Genomic DNA, 16,362 nt, shown 5'->3' on the forward strand with positions numbered 1-16,362 from the left:
GCTCCGTTTGCTGCAATTTTATCGAATTAGGCAGACTTCTTACAAAGTTGTCTCCACCTCAGTCAGTTCAGAAGGATATACATTTTTTATTTTATATATATAATCCTTGTCATATAACAAAGTGTTAGCATATCTTTCTGTATAGCACCAAATAATTTCTAAGAACTTAGGACCTTAGAAACAACGGAAATTACAATAGAAAGAATTCTGCAAAAATGGTGTAGGTTGTTTGACATTCTGCATATTATTTTGCCTGAGAGATTTCCAATACCCATAAAGGCATGTCTGAACAACCTTAGTATCCTGGCAGATTTTAGTGTCATTTATACCAGCTGCAGAAACAGCTGGAAGGTGATTTTTGAAATCTCTTTAGAATTCTGAATGCTTTTATTACCACCTGACTCCAAGTAATTTTGTTGTTAGTGTGTATCAAGAAAAAAAGAACATCTTTTTGAAACATTCCAAAAGAGAAATGACCAGAAAGTTTCAGCTCTTGGAGAAAGAAGTCTTTTCTAATGTGAGTTGTTCTGCATCAGTTTTCTCCCAAGTATAATAATCACTTGAAATCTTTGATTGCAATGGGATCAGCTAGTGCTAAGACACCTCTGCAAGCTGCAATGGAAGCAGAAGATAGCTCATCAAATTCTATGGTAACAGCTTTCACCCAGTATTGTGTAATAGTTATAATCCTTTGGGCCTGTAAGAGAGATTCTGCATAGACTGAATCCTGAAAAGGTCTTCCCTTTGAAGAGAATGGCCTTTTTAGTTCAGTAATGGATTGTCTTATAAGTGCCAAAAGGTTCTTTCACTACATTTTAGTCTTTGGATGCGTATACTCCAGAGTTCAGGAGTAAACAATAACCTAATCAGCAAGGCACCCTATTACTAGCTCATTCTATTATTCTTCTACTGTGCTGTATCTCTATAAGAAAAAAGCAAGGGGTCCTAGGTAAAAGACTTTTTTCTGTAATGATCAGAGTTATTTATTTTTCATTGCCTTTAACAGCTGTCAATGTGTTGTTTGCATTAAGAACCCTCAATGAATCTCATTTGATTTTTATCCTTTCCTTATCCCTTTTGAGAATCATTTGCAGGGTCTTCAAGATTACTCCTACTCAACAGATAATGGAGAAGAGCAGACAGTCTAATCAGTTCCAGAATACTCCAATCTTCTTTCCTTTCTTGCATATACCTTTCTCTTCATTGTTTGTATATCCCTATCACAAGAATATATCAGAGCGGGATGTCCATACCTTCCTTATATTTGGAGAAATAAAGGAAATTGCTAAGTTTTGGGTGAAGGGTCTTTCTTCCTGATAGTTTGTTATCTTCTAGAAGCTAAATCAGGCATTGATTATTAGACCTGGAAGGTCATTTACCATCTAAAAGTGGTGCTCTGTAATTTGTTCCTTATTTGTCTCTGGTAGTAATTTTTCCTGGGGAAAAATAAATATCTTTGCATACTCACATGTAGTGACCTGATTTGTACAAGAATCTTTTCTCCATCAACTCATGCATAGCGTTCAGGGTTGTCTACAAATACTTCTTTATTTTACACTATGGTACGAAGGATGAACACAGATAATTCCCATCTAATTTCCATTCAGGAAAGAGATTTTATTGTTGGCTTGGTAGGCTTCACCAGGCCAAAAGAACACTTCTCTGAAACAATCTGAACAGTGCCAGGACAATCACAGATCACAATAAGATCATGCCTTTAGTTGTTAGGTCACGTGGCCTGTACATGCACTGGTTGGCTGGAAACATCTTACATTTAATTTATGCATTATAATTAGGTATTAGAGAATTAATACAGCTGATAGATAGTAATCTTAAAATTTCTCAGCTGGTAGGGGAATCCACTACAAATATGTAGAGATGTCAGTAGGGATGGCTTCTTTGTTGCAAAAGAGGGGCATCTTCTAGTAAATGTTGCTAGGCAAAATTGGTGTGCTGTTCTGTATCCACGCAGTGATGATCAGTACAATGATTTTTGGATGAATAGCAGCGTCATAGTGCACTGCATGAGCAAGCAGGGAAGTGCTAGATCCATCCATTATGTAATGACTCCACCTATGCAATTGTTATGCTTGCCATAAAATAATTGTTACAATCCGTTATCTTCAAGATCTTCAAAATATGCTGCCACATCTTCTTAACAGATATTTCTCTGGATATCTACATAGGCAATTGTATTGACAGTATAATTCACCAAATACTAATCTGTGGTTGATGACATCAAGAAATGCAAAGATTTCTTCTCTAGGGGGGGAAGAGCATCTGAGTTGGTAGGGGAATGTCTTTTTAATTCCATGCATTTCAGATCTATGCTTATCTACCAATAGTCTTATTCTGTTGTGATTAAGAAAAAGCAGTGTCTGAGTCACCACAGTCACTCCATTCTGGCTTGAACAGTATCAATACCTGAATTCAGGAGCTTGCGAGTGTCTATTCTAGTCATTCTGCCTTTTTTCCCCCACATTGATCATTCAGGCCAATAGACACATGCATCATTCAGTCCTCAGTTTTCATACAGTGAAGTGTAATAATATTTGACTATTTAAACATACAGAACATTTTGGTTCAGGGTAGGAAACAGTCTGTAACCTTTACATGTGCTGCAAAATGGAAATGGTTTCACTTCAGGAGGAATCCGTCTTCTGTGAGCGCTTTGTTTCTCTTCTTCTTTTAGCGCTTCTTCTTTTAGAGTTACTGGAAACTCATGAGCCTAGTATACATCCAGCAGCTTTTTCAGCACTTCATGCACCAGTTTGGTAGCATGTAAATTCTCTTCATCCTACAGTGTTTATCAGACTTCCATTTTAAATAGAAGTTAATTTAAGTTAACTCAAATTTGGAATATTAATGTGATTCTTCACAGTCTTACTTGCTTGACATAACAATGTTCTTCATTGTATACAAAAGGTGGTGAGCCCTGATATAAGTGGCTTTGACTCTATTTACAGTTCTTTGTAAGTTAGAGGTGATACTTTAGACCAAACCTCTACATTTCTTCCAAAAGTTTGGATTTTCATTTAAACCAGTTTATTCACCTGCTCTTCCAGTGGTCATTTGTCCAAAAGTAAAACATTTACTGATCTTTAAGAGTATGTTTTGTAGACAGGTGTCTGTCAGGAATGAAAAAATAATCCTGAACTGGACACAGAGAGAGAATAACTGACATTCCATCCAGGCCCATTTTAGTATATTCTTTAGAATTTGATGAACTAGACTTCCCCAAGGAAATTTCTGTGAGGATACAAGTGATTTTTACTGTTTCCTTTAGGGATATTCTTTAGAGGACCTAAGTAAGTCTGTCCTTTGCAATACTGCATGTGCTTTTGCTAAAATATACTCATTGTTTTGGCATCTCATTCAGCTGCCTGGCTTAATAAAGCCATACAGCAATTTTACTTGGATTAGGCTTGCAAAATGCTTCTTCTGCTTCCATGGTATATTGATTGTAAGTTACCAAAATTGGCACACATACAGAGAAATATTCAGTAAAGACAAATTTGTTATTTTTTGAGTAGTTTCACCTTGTTCTGACAGTGGGTATACTCATATGCTGCTATGTGAGATTTCTTTTGTAGTATCCACAGACTTTGTATTTTAGCTCTTCCCTGGCTCTTCTTCAATCTGTGGCAATCTCAGGACCCTCTAAGACAAAAGATTAATCAAACTGTAGGGTAGTCGGTTCTTGCTACTCTCCAGAGTAATGATAGCCAGTAGCATGAAAGTATCATCTAGACGTGCATACTCTATGAGAAAACAATAATTTTTGTACGATGTGTTTGTTGCTGTTTCGATCTCACCTCTTCTAGGTTATGTGTTATATGCAGTTCCTTTGATTCCTTTCTGTACTTTGGTAAGGGTACCAGGTTGCTCCTTCTGGTTGAGTACACTCATGTTCTCACATCTCACAACTCATAGCTTCCTAACAGCTGATCAGGATGCATTGGACTGTTCATGACTGAATAGTCTTGGAAAACCACTTCATTACAGTGGTTCCTTCTCCCTTTTTGAGCTCTTAAATTCTTATTCCTTCTGCTTGTGTCTATGAAAGTGGCACATCTGGTGACAGTTTTCTCATCCAACTGCTGAAGTATACAGGTCCTTATGGCTGCCATTTTACATACTACCTTTATAAGGGCAGAGTATCTGTTCTTCAGTCATCCAAAATTCCTTCTTGAAGTGGTGCCAAATTTCCAGAGTAGCTAGGCAATTAGTCTTCCAGTACTCGTTTTCAGATCTTATGCTTCTTTGATTGAATTTTATACTTCACATTCTTGATTTCGTAAGTACTTTATCATTTCTCTTCACAGGTCCAAGTCTTTTAGTTTGTTTTTTTGCTTGTTGCACTGTGGGAATATCCAGAAGTTCAACTGACTTCACACAGCAATTGTTCAGATGGCTTTCTGGCTCTGTGTGGACTCGAGGAACTTCCCCCCCACGGCCAAAGCAAATTCTACTACATCTCGGGGCAAACTTAGCATCTGTATTGTATGGTATTTGGACGTTTGCCATAAGGCCACCTGGAATTCTGTCTTTGCCTTCGCCTGGTATTATGTTAGTCTAACAGTATCCAGGGCTGTCTCAGCCTTCAGCGGAGTGATGCTGCAGTTGTTTGTGGGAGTGCTCAGGCCTTCCCCTGGGCTGTAAAAGGCAAAGGTAACTGTTCAGAGCGAGTCGTTGCAGGAATGTACATGCAGACTCAAAGAAGAAAGGTTACTGGTCAGTAACTGGTGTTCTTTGAGAGGTATAGTCTGCATGTACATTAGTCTCCTACCTGCCTTTCCCCTCTTTCTGAATCTCTTTCAGGTTTGATTGTGCATTTAAGAGGAACTGAAGCGGTGGCGGATGCGCTCTGCCCCGTATGTTGTGCCTCAAGCAGGAAGAGGGGAGGAGCTAGAGCGCCCCTCCCGCGACACCCCGGGGCAGGCCGCGAGCCCACCCACTCTTAGCCTGTATGTATGGACTAAATATCTCAAAGTACAGCAGCCGTTCGTTGGTAGGTAAATTTTCTTTACTGTATGTTCACAGGCAAAGCAGTAGATTTTATTTTAGAAACAGTTTCGTTCATTGACTCTAGGGATGGTATGCATGAACAGTACACACGCGGGGGCGTTTATACCACAAACTGCGTTACACTGAGTAGCTCCCTGTCTCTCTAACGGTTTCATCTCTTGTCCTTTCCCCCCCCGTCCTAACCTTTTTTAGATATTTGAATATTTTCACTCTGTTCAATTTGTCATTTCCATTGAGAGCTACACCAAAAATTGAAATTACGTAAGTTGTAATAGTATTTAAAAAGTAAAGGGAAATGATGTCTTACACAATTGTAGCTAAGTATATGAAGTAACATGTAAGATTGTATTTACTATTAGAAAATGAAGCTAGAATGTGAACTGGGTTCTGTAACAATCAATTCTATTTTTACAATTATATTGTTTTTTAAAACTTAATAGTTACAGAAAAGCAAACATTTGAGTTTAAACGTTTTTTCCGCTGCTGTTTCCTCGTGTGTTGATTTGGGTTTTTTTTTAACCACAGAAGCCTTGTAGTTATTTTTTAATCCACTACCTTTCCTGCCCATTAAACAGAACAAGTTAGACGCAGGGTATAACCTGGCTTAAACTGGAGATGTAGTTGTCTCTGCATGCAAATGCACGCGTGCAAATTCTGCAAGTGGTTATTTTCAAGTATAGTTTCTAAGAAGTGCAGGTTATGTGAGTTGAGGTCTGTTACAGAAACATGATTCTTATGTGTTTGTGCTTGGAGTTCTCTGAGATATATCACCTTTGCCTATATGACAGACATGCTTTTACCAGTTTCTTGGAGTTGAAGCATTTAGTGTTGTCTTGGCAGCTCAAAGAAATTTACAGTTGGTTTTCTGTGGCTTTGCCATTTCTGTGTTTTCAATAAGATTAGGATGTAGCTTATCTGGGCTTAGTTCCAGTCAGCAAAGTTCAGTCAAACTTGTAATCTGTGGTGCATGAGATACGTGTGCTGTAGATGTGGATACACATAGATAAAATATTGTGAAGAACTCTAGTTTTAGAACTGACTGACTTGTGTGTAATATCAAGCTGCCATTTCACATTCTGAGAAGAAAACCCAAAGTAAACAGTCTTTTAAACAACCTTAGATGAACAGTAATGTATGCAAAGGGGAAGAAAATGTGGAAAAAGCCATCTTGTTCTACGCAATTAATCTGAAGTTTATGGCTCCAAACCCAAGCATTTATATCTTGTGATAACAGGTCTTTGAAGTGCTACTTTAATTTAAAAAAAAAGAGAGAGAGAGAGAGAGAGAGAGAATTTCTGTTTTTCTATTATTAGTGAGCAGTATTGGATTAATTTAATTGAGTTTATGCTTTTTTTCCTTTTCTTTTCATTCCAGTTGCTCCTTTAGCTTGTGTTGTAGGAATAATCAGAGGAATATATATTAGATGTTCAGATTCTCACTGGGAAAAGTAATACTGGCAAGGAGGCATTATGTTTTTCTTTTATTTAATTTTTAATTGGTTTCAAATAAATTCTTTAAAAAACATGGAGTTTTTGTAACTACTGTAATATTTTAGTAAGTAAACATATTTTTGAGAGGTCTTTTACGCATGACAGATATGAGGTGCATTGAACTTTGCTGCTTTTGCTAGTACGTTTTTATTATGTAAAGACGAGCACGTGTGCATCTATGCCCACACACATGTATATATCTGCCAAATTCAGAGTGGACAGGAAAGTTGTTTCAAGAAACAGACATGTTTGGAAAATATCTAATTCTGACTCTTCTGACGGCTCTAAGTTCCAACCCTTCCTCCAGGCATCTGAGGAAAACTGTTATGCTGGAGTGACCAATCCTTTCCAGTGATTAGCCGTGATTTCAAGACCTTAGCATGCACTCTAGGAGGATACCTGTTGTACCAACAGTAGATGGGAACAGATTTTCATACAGAAGGAAACAAGTCTTGGCCCTTGCTGCACATATAGACTCATGGTTTGCATCTGATCTAGGTAGACATCCTTGTAGATTTTAACTCAATTCGTTAAATCATACAATAAAATCACTCACAATAAAATTTTTCTTGTTTATACTAAGACTAATATGTCAAGGTGGTTAGCTTGAATTAAGACTCCCTCCTTTGTCTTTCTGAGAGGAAATCAGCACAAGACATTTAAAAGTGCACTTCTATTTTGTGGAGTCAATCTCGTACATGGCCTATACTGTCTTTACCTTTCTCCAGCACAGTAATTAGAAATTTTTTTGCCAGTCTCAGCCCTTAAAAAGCAGACTACTGCAGTGTTGGCACTCCCAGTCCTGGTGGTTTGACCAGCAAACACTTCAGTGTTTGCACATCTTTCTGCGTGACTTTCCCTACTGATTTGCATAGATGAACTCTGCTGAGCATTGCACTTAAGTGCCTACTTCTTTTTTTCCCTGTTTTAGGGATAATTGTCATGAATAGTAGCTTTTAGAAGATGTGAAGTACATTTTTAAAAAGGTCACGTTACAGGCTGCATGGATATGTTGAACCTCAAAGTATTTGATAGCTGCAATTTATTTCAAATGGAAAATGCCTATAATTAAATTTCCATTTAAAATGTAAGCCATTTATAGAGTACATTTTTATTACTTTCTTTCTTCAGTTTTGCATTTCAGAAACTAGTTGCATTTTTACAATTTTTTTTAATGCATTAGCTTAGTATTTAGAAAAACAACAATGTAAAATGACTGCAATGCTGAAAACTGCAAATATATCTGTAGAATCTTCAAAAGACTACTAACTATGTTCAGTAAAATCTCAAAAGATGAAAAGGTCTATTTCGACACATTGAGATATGTACTTGTGTTTCATCCAAGTCTCTTGACTACAGTGATTACACTCTGAACATAATCTTAACATCTCTCTTACTTTCTGCCTTTTGTTGGTGGGGGAAGGAAAAAACGGGTAGAGGTAATAGAAAATGTCGAGCATGTTTTCATGGCATTTTAGTATTTCATTTTCTGATATTCTTAAATAATTTTAAGATTGATTACTTGCAAAGTTGTTGCTCCACACATAAGAATATCTTCATGCCTCTACATATCAGTGAAGCTTTCAAGCAATAAGAGAAAAGTGAGCATAAGAAAAAAAACCTTCACAAGAAATAGGGGAAAAAATATGAAATTTATTCCAGGAATATATTAACATTTCTAAGGCCTTTCCTCTTTTTCAAACTGAATGTTGAACTCGGCTCTTTATCTTTTCCTTCAGTGCCTTTGCTTATGGGTATTCATGTTCTTGCATGGTCCTCACTACGTGATTTTCCCCTTTAAATAGACAAGCCATAGTGAGCTCAATAGAGAAGATTCTAACTCCTCAGTAATACAACAATGAGGAACAATTGGATTACTTTTACCTTTTCTTTTTCTTTTTTCCTGCTTTGTATTTGTGTGCTGTGAGGTGAATTTCTGGTTCATGCAGCATGTATGCTATCTCATGCCATAGTATCAGAGTTAATCTTTAGTGAGCTGGGATCTAGAGTAGTTCAAGCCACATGACTAAGTAAAGGTTATTATGAGACCTTAATGTGCCAATTCCTGTATTCCTGAAACTCAGTGGTCAAAATGATACCCAGTTTTCTTAGCAAATCTGTGACTATGCAGACTTTCTCTTCTTTGACATGTTTTTCCATATTCTCATCCACTGTAATTTGTGCATTATGTTAGATAATCATAAATGAAAATTATCTCAGACACCCTTTTAGCTCTTTTAGCATGAGACCACAAAGTAAAAGAAAATTAAATTGATATTTAATGTGGCTTTTTGTACAACAATTCTTCTTATTTGACTTGGCTTCCTAAGGAAAGTTATCATTATAGCTTTAAAAACATACTGCTATATGTTTTTTCCTTGCAGTTTGAAACGTACTGTCCTTGAGTAAACAGGATTTATTTGCAGATACAGAAGTTACATAATTTTACAAAGCTTGTTGTTTTGAGATGGTGTGTACTGGAGAACACGGCGTTTTGCATTTCTAAGCTCTATCAGTAGTTTTTCCCAGAAGCCACAACGGTCTTTTCAGTCATGTGTAGTTGTTTTGAGAACTTCTGGATAGTATGCATGTCTGAAAAGAGCTTATACTAACTTACTTCTGTTTCAAAGTCCAAAGTAAATAAATGTATATTGTTTCATAATTAAATTCAATATTTAATATTGATATTTGTTCAGCAATATCAGTTATTTTAACATATTTTAAATGGTCCTTCATATGTGATTAGTGGTGCCTATAAGGCAAAATAACTTCAAGTTTGCACTGTGCTAGAACAGTTTAGCATGTGCCAAAATACTGAACATCCTTGTTAACTGTAGAATTATTTAACCAGTTTCAGTACTGAACATAGAATAGAAGAATTCTGTATGGATTCTGTATGAAAACCTGCCTGTTTATATCCTTTTTAGCCTTTCCCTATTCTTTCCTAATGAATGTTTTGAATGGTAACAGTGTACATGTCATATTCCAATGGTTAAGGTGTATGAAAAGTATGCATATGTATTTAGAATTATTTTTACAATCCTTGTATTATGAAGTAAATGGCATATTGATAAGAAGAAAGGTATACATGTTAATCCCAGGAGTAAGCACCACAACATTGATTTGAAGGGATGTATTCTAATCATTTTGGAAGCATAAACACGTGACTTACCACACTCTTGTAGCAAAGTGATGCCAAAATAGGACAAAAAGAAAGACAAGAAATACCATAGGACTGTAGCATCATAGGAAGGTAACAGTCCTCAAGACCTCAGCTCTTCTGTGTAGGCATTTAGTCTGATCCATGGTGACCATTTTTGTGTGCTTTATAGTACTTCTGCTTCAGTTAAGGGCATTACTCATGGTCATACAGTATCTATGTGGAAGAGCAGTGTACAGTAGCAGTAAGAGGACTGGAGGAGTCTTGCAACCTTTCTCAAGTTTAAATTCCTGGCTAACAGCATGCTTTACAATACTTTGTCAATTAATGGATGCCTCTGTCACTCTGAAAAGGAAATAATTAATTACACATGTAGAACTGCTCTACTCCATTATTTAAGTGAAGCAGCAATCAAGGACAGAAACATAGAGTGCCCATGACTGTAATAAGGCTTTATTGCAGGAAACTGCAAAAATTTACTAAGATAAGTAACCCACAAACCTCAGTTATCTCCAAAGATCAGGGAACTGTTCCTTTCATTCCAGAAAGGAATCTCTATTTGTTTCTCCTGTTCACTTACTTGCAGAGATTAGAGGATGGTATCTTAATGGAGTTACAAAATACCCCACTTTGCTAACCATTACCATCGTGCATTCTGTGAGCAGCTTTCTTGCGTATCATGGGGGGAGTGTTATCCCACAGAAATGTTGTTGTGGTTTAACCCCAGCCAGCAATTAAGCACCACGCAGCCGCTCACTCACTCCCCCACCCACCCAGTGGGATGGGGGAGAAAATCGGGAAACAAAGTAAAACTCGTGGGTTGAGATAAGAATGGTTTAATAGAACAGAAAAGAAGAAACTAATAATGATAATGATAACACTAATAAGATGACAACAGCAATAATAAAAGAATTGGAATGTACAAATGATGCGCAGTGCAATTGCTCACCACCCGCCGACCGGCACCCAGCTAGTCCCCGAGCGGCGATTCCCCGCCCCCACTTCCCAGTTCCTATACTGGATGGGACGTCCCATGGTATGGAATACCCCGTTGGCCAGTTTGGGTCAGCTGCCCTGGCTGTGTCCTGCGCCAACTTCTTGTGCCCCTCCAGCTTTCTCGCTGGCTGGGCATGAGAAGCTGGAAAATCCTTGACTTTAGATTAAACACTACTTAGCAACAACTGAAAACATCAGTGTTACCAACATTCTTGGCATACTGAACTCAAAACATAGCACCGTACCAGCTACTAGGAAGACAGTTAACTCTATTCCAGCTGAAACCGGGACAAATGTTTAGTAAGAAACAGTTACTAGAAACATACCACTTAATGCTAAACATAAATAGCTGCTGGAAAACTCTACCAAATTAAATTATGATGTATTTTCTCTGTCTTGAATCCTTCATATCAAGGCTGGGTAGTTACATGAAGAGATGCTTGAGTTCTAGAATTTGTTTTAAATACAGGAGGAATTGACCAAAATTCTGTGACTTGCCCATTGCAACTTAGACAAATGGCAGTTTCGCATCTCGAACATTGAGATGTTTAAATTACCTCCACAGAAGGAAATAGATCTGTTAGTGTTATAGCCATTCACTGACTGAAATGTCAGGTAGCATTGCTTAGGTGCAGTGCCAAAAGAATACATCTGTACAGGTTTTGGACTTAGCGTATCTTAATGCGAAGTTGCCTGTATGAATTTGCAAGTATGTATCTGCGGTAAACATAGGGTCTCTGCACTGTGCCACACACTGTAGGAATTATTTCCCTGAGTTAATGATCTTTATTGGCCTTAAAATCAATGACTTTATATATAGAAAGACTAAGAACTAAGAGAATGAATGAGGCAAGATTTTTCTGCATTGGTGAAATCAGCACTGGTTGTGAGAAAATTCAAACAGATCTTAAGCAAAGTTTTTGATGAGCAGTGTTACAACTGAAAAAATTTCAAGATTGGGCAGTGCATAGGAAGTCCAACAAGTAGTTCCAAGTTGGGAGAGAGAGGGAGCTGACTGAAATGAGCTCTTTGGAGCAAGAGATGGAAATAAATTGTATGTTAGACCCAAGGATTTCATATTTAAATGAGATAAATTTAAATGTATTTAAAAGAGAAAATAGAAATAAATAAGTAGAGAGCACAGGGCACCAGATCTAATCCAAAACTTAAAGAGGCAACTGGGCTGACATTTGATTTCTGTGCAGCAGAAAAACATAATTAATGTAATTATTCTAGGACTTCAATGAAATCTGAACAGGTTAGAATCACAGTTGAGTGCTTTTGAAGTAAAAATGTGTCTAGAGGAACTGACTGTAATGACTTCATTTCTCCTTGTCTACCTTGACACTAGAAAATAACTGATAAAGCCTATTTTAGGATATTAATTGTTAAAAATATCAAGCTATTTGTTGGTTGGGTTTTTTTTTTCTGCAGGTCTGTAGTTTTGTTCTGGCTTTTTAAAATTTGGTAGTAATTTTAGAGTACTGTTTTCAGAGCCAGATAATGTATTTTGTATCCATCAGCATAATTCTGTTGATTTGAATGGAGTGACAGTGATTTACATAACCTGTTGAACTAGTCTCATTTTATCTTGAAGGCTTATCAGCAATGAAACAATACAAGAGGAGAAAGATGCACAAAAATTATTTAATGAAATTTTCTCTAGTTGAAATGTTATATAATAAATTTGCCAGTAAAGTCAGTAAAACCAATATCAGGTCCTAGGCCTAGAGGAATTCTCATTTGAAGACACAGAAAATTCAGTTCTGTGCAAAGCCAGTGGAGAATCTAGCTGGGCTGCTGGCAGCAGCAAAGTGAACATGAGTAGCCTTTTGTCCTCAGTTGATCAGGGTGGTGCTTCGTTTTTTAGATACTTAAAATGTCAGTGAATTTTATGGTATAGAGTTTTGTGGGATAGAGAGAAAGTAAATAAGCTGAATATCAGTCTCAGGTATTTTTCCATGGTTTTGAAAGGTCTAAGTGGTAGAATTTACACTTCTAAAATACAATGAAACCCAAACTTACTGCCTCATAGTCAAAAGTCTTCTTACTGAAAGCTTATGTTTCTTTACTATAACTAGAACTTGATAGAGAATTATATGTGTGCCTAAATACACTGATGGAATAGCAGTAATAGGCATTTAATTATTGCTCAGTTTATTTGAAGCGTTAGGATGTATACTGATTTCTTTAGGTTTTTCTAGGCTATCACATGACATTTTTTTCCCTGTTAACTGGAGTATTATTGAACTGTAGCAAAATGAGCAACAGAGGAAGGATTTTTTTTCTCTATAAAACCAGTTGGAGTTTGGTGGGGTTTATTTTATCTGAAGATAAATGCTTCATTAGAAAAAAACCCACAAAATCTCTCCCTCCTGTTTTATACTGACAAATTTTTCTTGATATAATAATTTTTAAAATATATACAATATTAAGCTCTAACTTTGCCACACAACATTTTTACACTGAACTTCTCTCAAGTATTCTCTGAAATTTGTAGCTGTTCGAAGTCAAGACAAATATGTTTCTACATGATAAAATAGAGGTGCCACCTCTAAAATAATTTTTCTGATGCATATCTATGTTATTGAAGCAAACATTTTTAAGACTTAAAATACTTTTTACTACCGTAATTCGTATTTTTTCAAAAAGTTAAGTCAAACTTAATAGTTCATCTATGTACGGATCTGAGACAGTATGTGTGTTGTTTTCTTGAGCTTATTCGAAATGTCTGTATAACCAGAAACTTCTGGTAATTTACAGCCCCAATAAGTAGAGTGCCATCCTCCAAAGGGATAGAGTAAAAAGATGAATATGATTTTAATAAAGACAAGAGATAACACAAAAGGGGAAGTGGAAGAAATGAGTAAAGAAAGGAGAAATAAAAGGAGAACCTTTGGCTTTGCCACTTCAAGTGATCCTTGGATACATTTGCATGATGGGACTTGCAGGCAGACACAAGTTTATTCTACCTGCAATTTGGAAGAGGCTGTATACGAGCTTTCTCTTAACTGGAAGTTACATAGCAGTGCTAAGCCTGCAGAACATACACCTGAGAATTAGTCTAAATTGGTAGTACTTTTTAAAATGTTCTGGACAGTTTTATGACCATCAACAATATTTTAAGCTTTTTTAAATCAGTATATTGCTCAGCTCTAATTTTATGGTAAATAATAAGCTTCTAGCCAACAGTCACCAAAACAGTTCGTTCCTCCTCAATATAATACTCCAGAAACATAAATGTGCCCTAAACTTTTTCAAATAATGAGGTTTCTTTGCTAGACTAAGGATAGCTAAGTAATTGATCTGACTGATTTCTGCAGATGGTTACTTTACTGTGTAATACATGAGTGTACTTCATGTAACACAGCTGATTGTGAGCTCCAAGCAGACATTCTGTTGTTGTGCTAGCCCACAGTAGAGTGTGAAGGATAAGTGATATAATCATATTGAGACTAAATAAATTTTCTGCTTATATAAAATTTTTATCACAGTTTGAAAACTAGTTTAAAATGTTACCTGAAAAATGAATGCGAATCAAATTGAACACTTCTCTAGTATCATGAGTTCCCCAGTATTGTAGGTCACTGAATTTACATGACAGATTTATTAAGCTTTCTTAGTCCAGCCTTGGAATTGGTATACACAGTCCTACTGAAATGTTATAGGGAATGTAGAAAAGATGATTATAGATAATCTTTTGTGTTGCTGTGTGAAGTGTATTATTGCATATTTTAGTAGATAAGCTTACAAATATGTGGTTCTTGGTTTTTTCAGGCTATTAAAAAGTGGAGTGCAGAAACCAAAGTTATTGAAATGGGCATACTCTATTAATATGTGTCAAAGCATTATATTTATATCTCAAAATAAACAGTGGTATAAATGAATAACTGTGAATTCTTGTTTTCCATTTCAGGTCAAGAAATGGAGAACAGAATTTCAGTTTCCATTTCTAAAAATACTATGATGGATACTTGAATTATTCTGTCATATGTTGGTTATAAATAGTGGTTTAAAATCTTTGTTAAAAAAGCTATGAGTGATTTTACAATTCCCTGTATTTATTGTGTGCATCTCTGTTTTTAAGACATTTCAAGTCTTCATGTGTTTTCTGAGATAACTGTATCCCACATATTACGTGTTAGATCTGACAGGATTCATGTTCTCTTTCAGGAGACGCTGATAGATTGGTGTGATGAAAAGGAGCTTAATTTGATTTTAACAACTGGAGGAACAGGGTTTGCACCACGAGATGTCACTCCAGAGGTGAGAGAGTCCTGGAATAAGAAAAATCTGCCCTTTGGTGTAGACATGTATGAGACTGGGGGAGGGAGGTGATATTTCCTCTGTAACTTTACTTTGCAGTATCTCTGGATAGGTCAAGTGATACACAGCTTGGAAGCAGAAAAAGCAGTAGAGAATATAGCACAAGAGAATTAGTTTAATCTTGGGGTCTGATCCAAAATTATTTTCGAACTAAAATGTGGCATAGTGTAATGGATTTCCAGTCCCCCCAAAAAACAAAATTCTAATGGCTTTTGAGCGTAATTTTCCTTACCACTGCAGTACAACACTGCTAAGCAAAAATTTGTTTGGCTTTTTTTGTGTCCTGCACAAGAAAAAATGGGATAAGAGAGATCCTTTAATTGTCCCTTGCAGGCTACTGCATTGATAACTACTGCATTATAAGTTAGAGTGTGAGGCAGATAGTAGGGGGAAAAAATTCTGTGCAAAGCTGCTATTGATTTGCTTGACACCACATTGTCAAAAAAAGCTAAACAGGTACAGAGATGGAGGTAACCTGCACCAGTAAATGTTGCACAGGAAATCTGGTTACATTCCACTTATAAGGAGCTAAGGTAAGGAAAAAAAACAAGAGGAAACTTAACCTAATAACCTCATGGCCCTGAGTTGTCATATGAAATGACTGTGTGATTGATGTTGAAGTATTTTGGTATTTATGGTTCCAAATTAGATTAATATGAACTTTTAAAATCACATACTTTTTTTGGTTTGCTTATGGTCACTAAAGGGCAGAATTAAGATTGAGTTCCTGAAGTGTTTGTTTCCATAATTTAACATATTTAGATTTCTCTTAAGTACTCATATAAATTTTCAATTGCTTAGATTTTCAACTTAGAGTTGATTTGAGTTCATTACAACATTCCTACAATACTTTTTACTTACAAATGTGTTCTGTCAACCACGGCTGCAGTTTACCTTTTTTCCATTAGGAATCTAAAAATATTTTTTAATTCATTGTATAACATTTGTGTAACTAAACAAACATATAAAGAAAATGCTCCTGTATGTTACTTCTGATGTTTTTAGATTATATAATAGAAACCTTGGGTAACTAAAACCTAAGCGTCTGTGTATCAGAAAATGGGGACAGTATAAGGTGACCACAGTGTGCTAGCTAGTGGAACTGAATTTGCAGATGATTCACTGTGCTAAAGCAACACAAAATTGAAAAGTGCATTGGCTGAATTGGTCTCTTACTTGCGAACTAACTTAATGGTTTTGAAGATTGTATTCCCAGCACTGTGTAAAAGGAGGGCTGAATTTCTGCTTCAGTTTTCCTGATTTATTACCTTTATGCAGGGTCGAGCCTAGGCAGTAGTGCCAGAGGAAGCATTGCAGCCAGTGCCAAAAATTAGCCACAGATTCTCAAGCAGCATTTGGGAC

At 36.4% G+C, this 16,362-nt stretch overlaps 1 protein-coding gene across 13 annotated transcripts in view; it reads left to right on the forward strand.

Moving 5' to 3' along the window:
• The window catches only part of GPHN (gephyrin), a 316,516-nt gene that overhangs the window by 149,331 nt on the left and 150,823 nt on the right, over positions 1 to 16,362 (forward strand). For all 13 annotated transcript variants that reach the window (XM_030040768.2, XM_030040830.2, XM_030040792.2 and 10 more), the window contains one exon: positions 14,848 to 14,940. In XM_030040768.2, coding sequence (XP_029896628.1) covers positions 14,848 to 14,940 — 93 coding nt within the window. The remainder of the gene's footprint in view (positions 1 to 14,847; positions 14,941 to 16,362) is intronic.

Source organism: Aquila chrysaetos, chromosome 2 (genome assembly GCF_900496995.4).
Source record: "Aquila chrysaetos chrysaetos chromosome 2, bAquChr1.4, whole genome shotgun sequence".
Classification (NCBI taxonomy): domain Eukaryota; kingdom Metazoa; phylum Chordata; class Aves; order Accipitriformes; family Accipitridae; genus Aquila; species Aquila chrysaetos.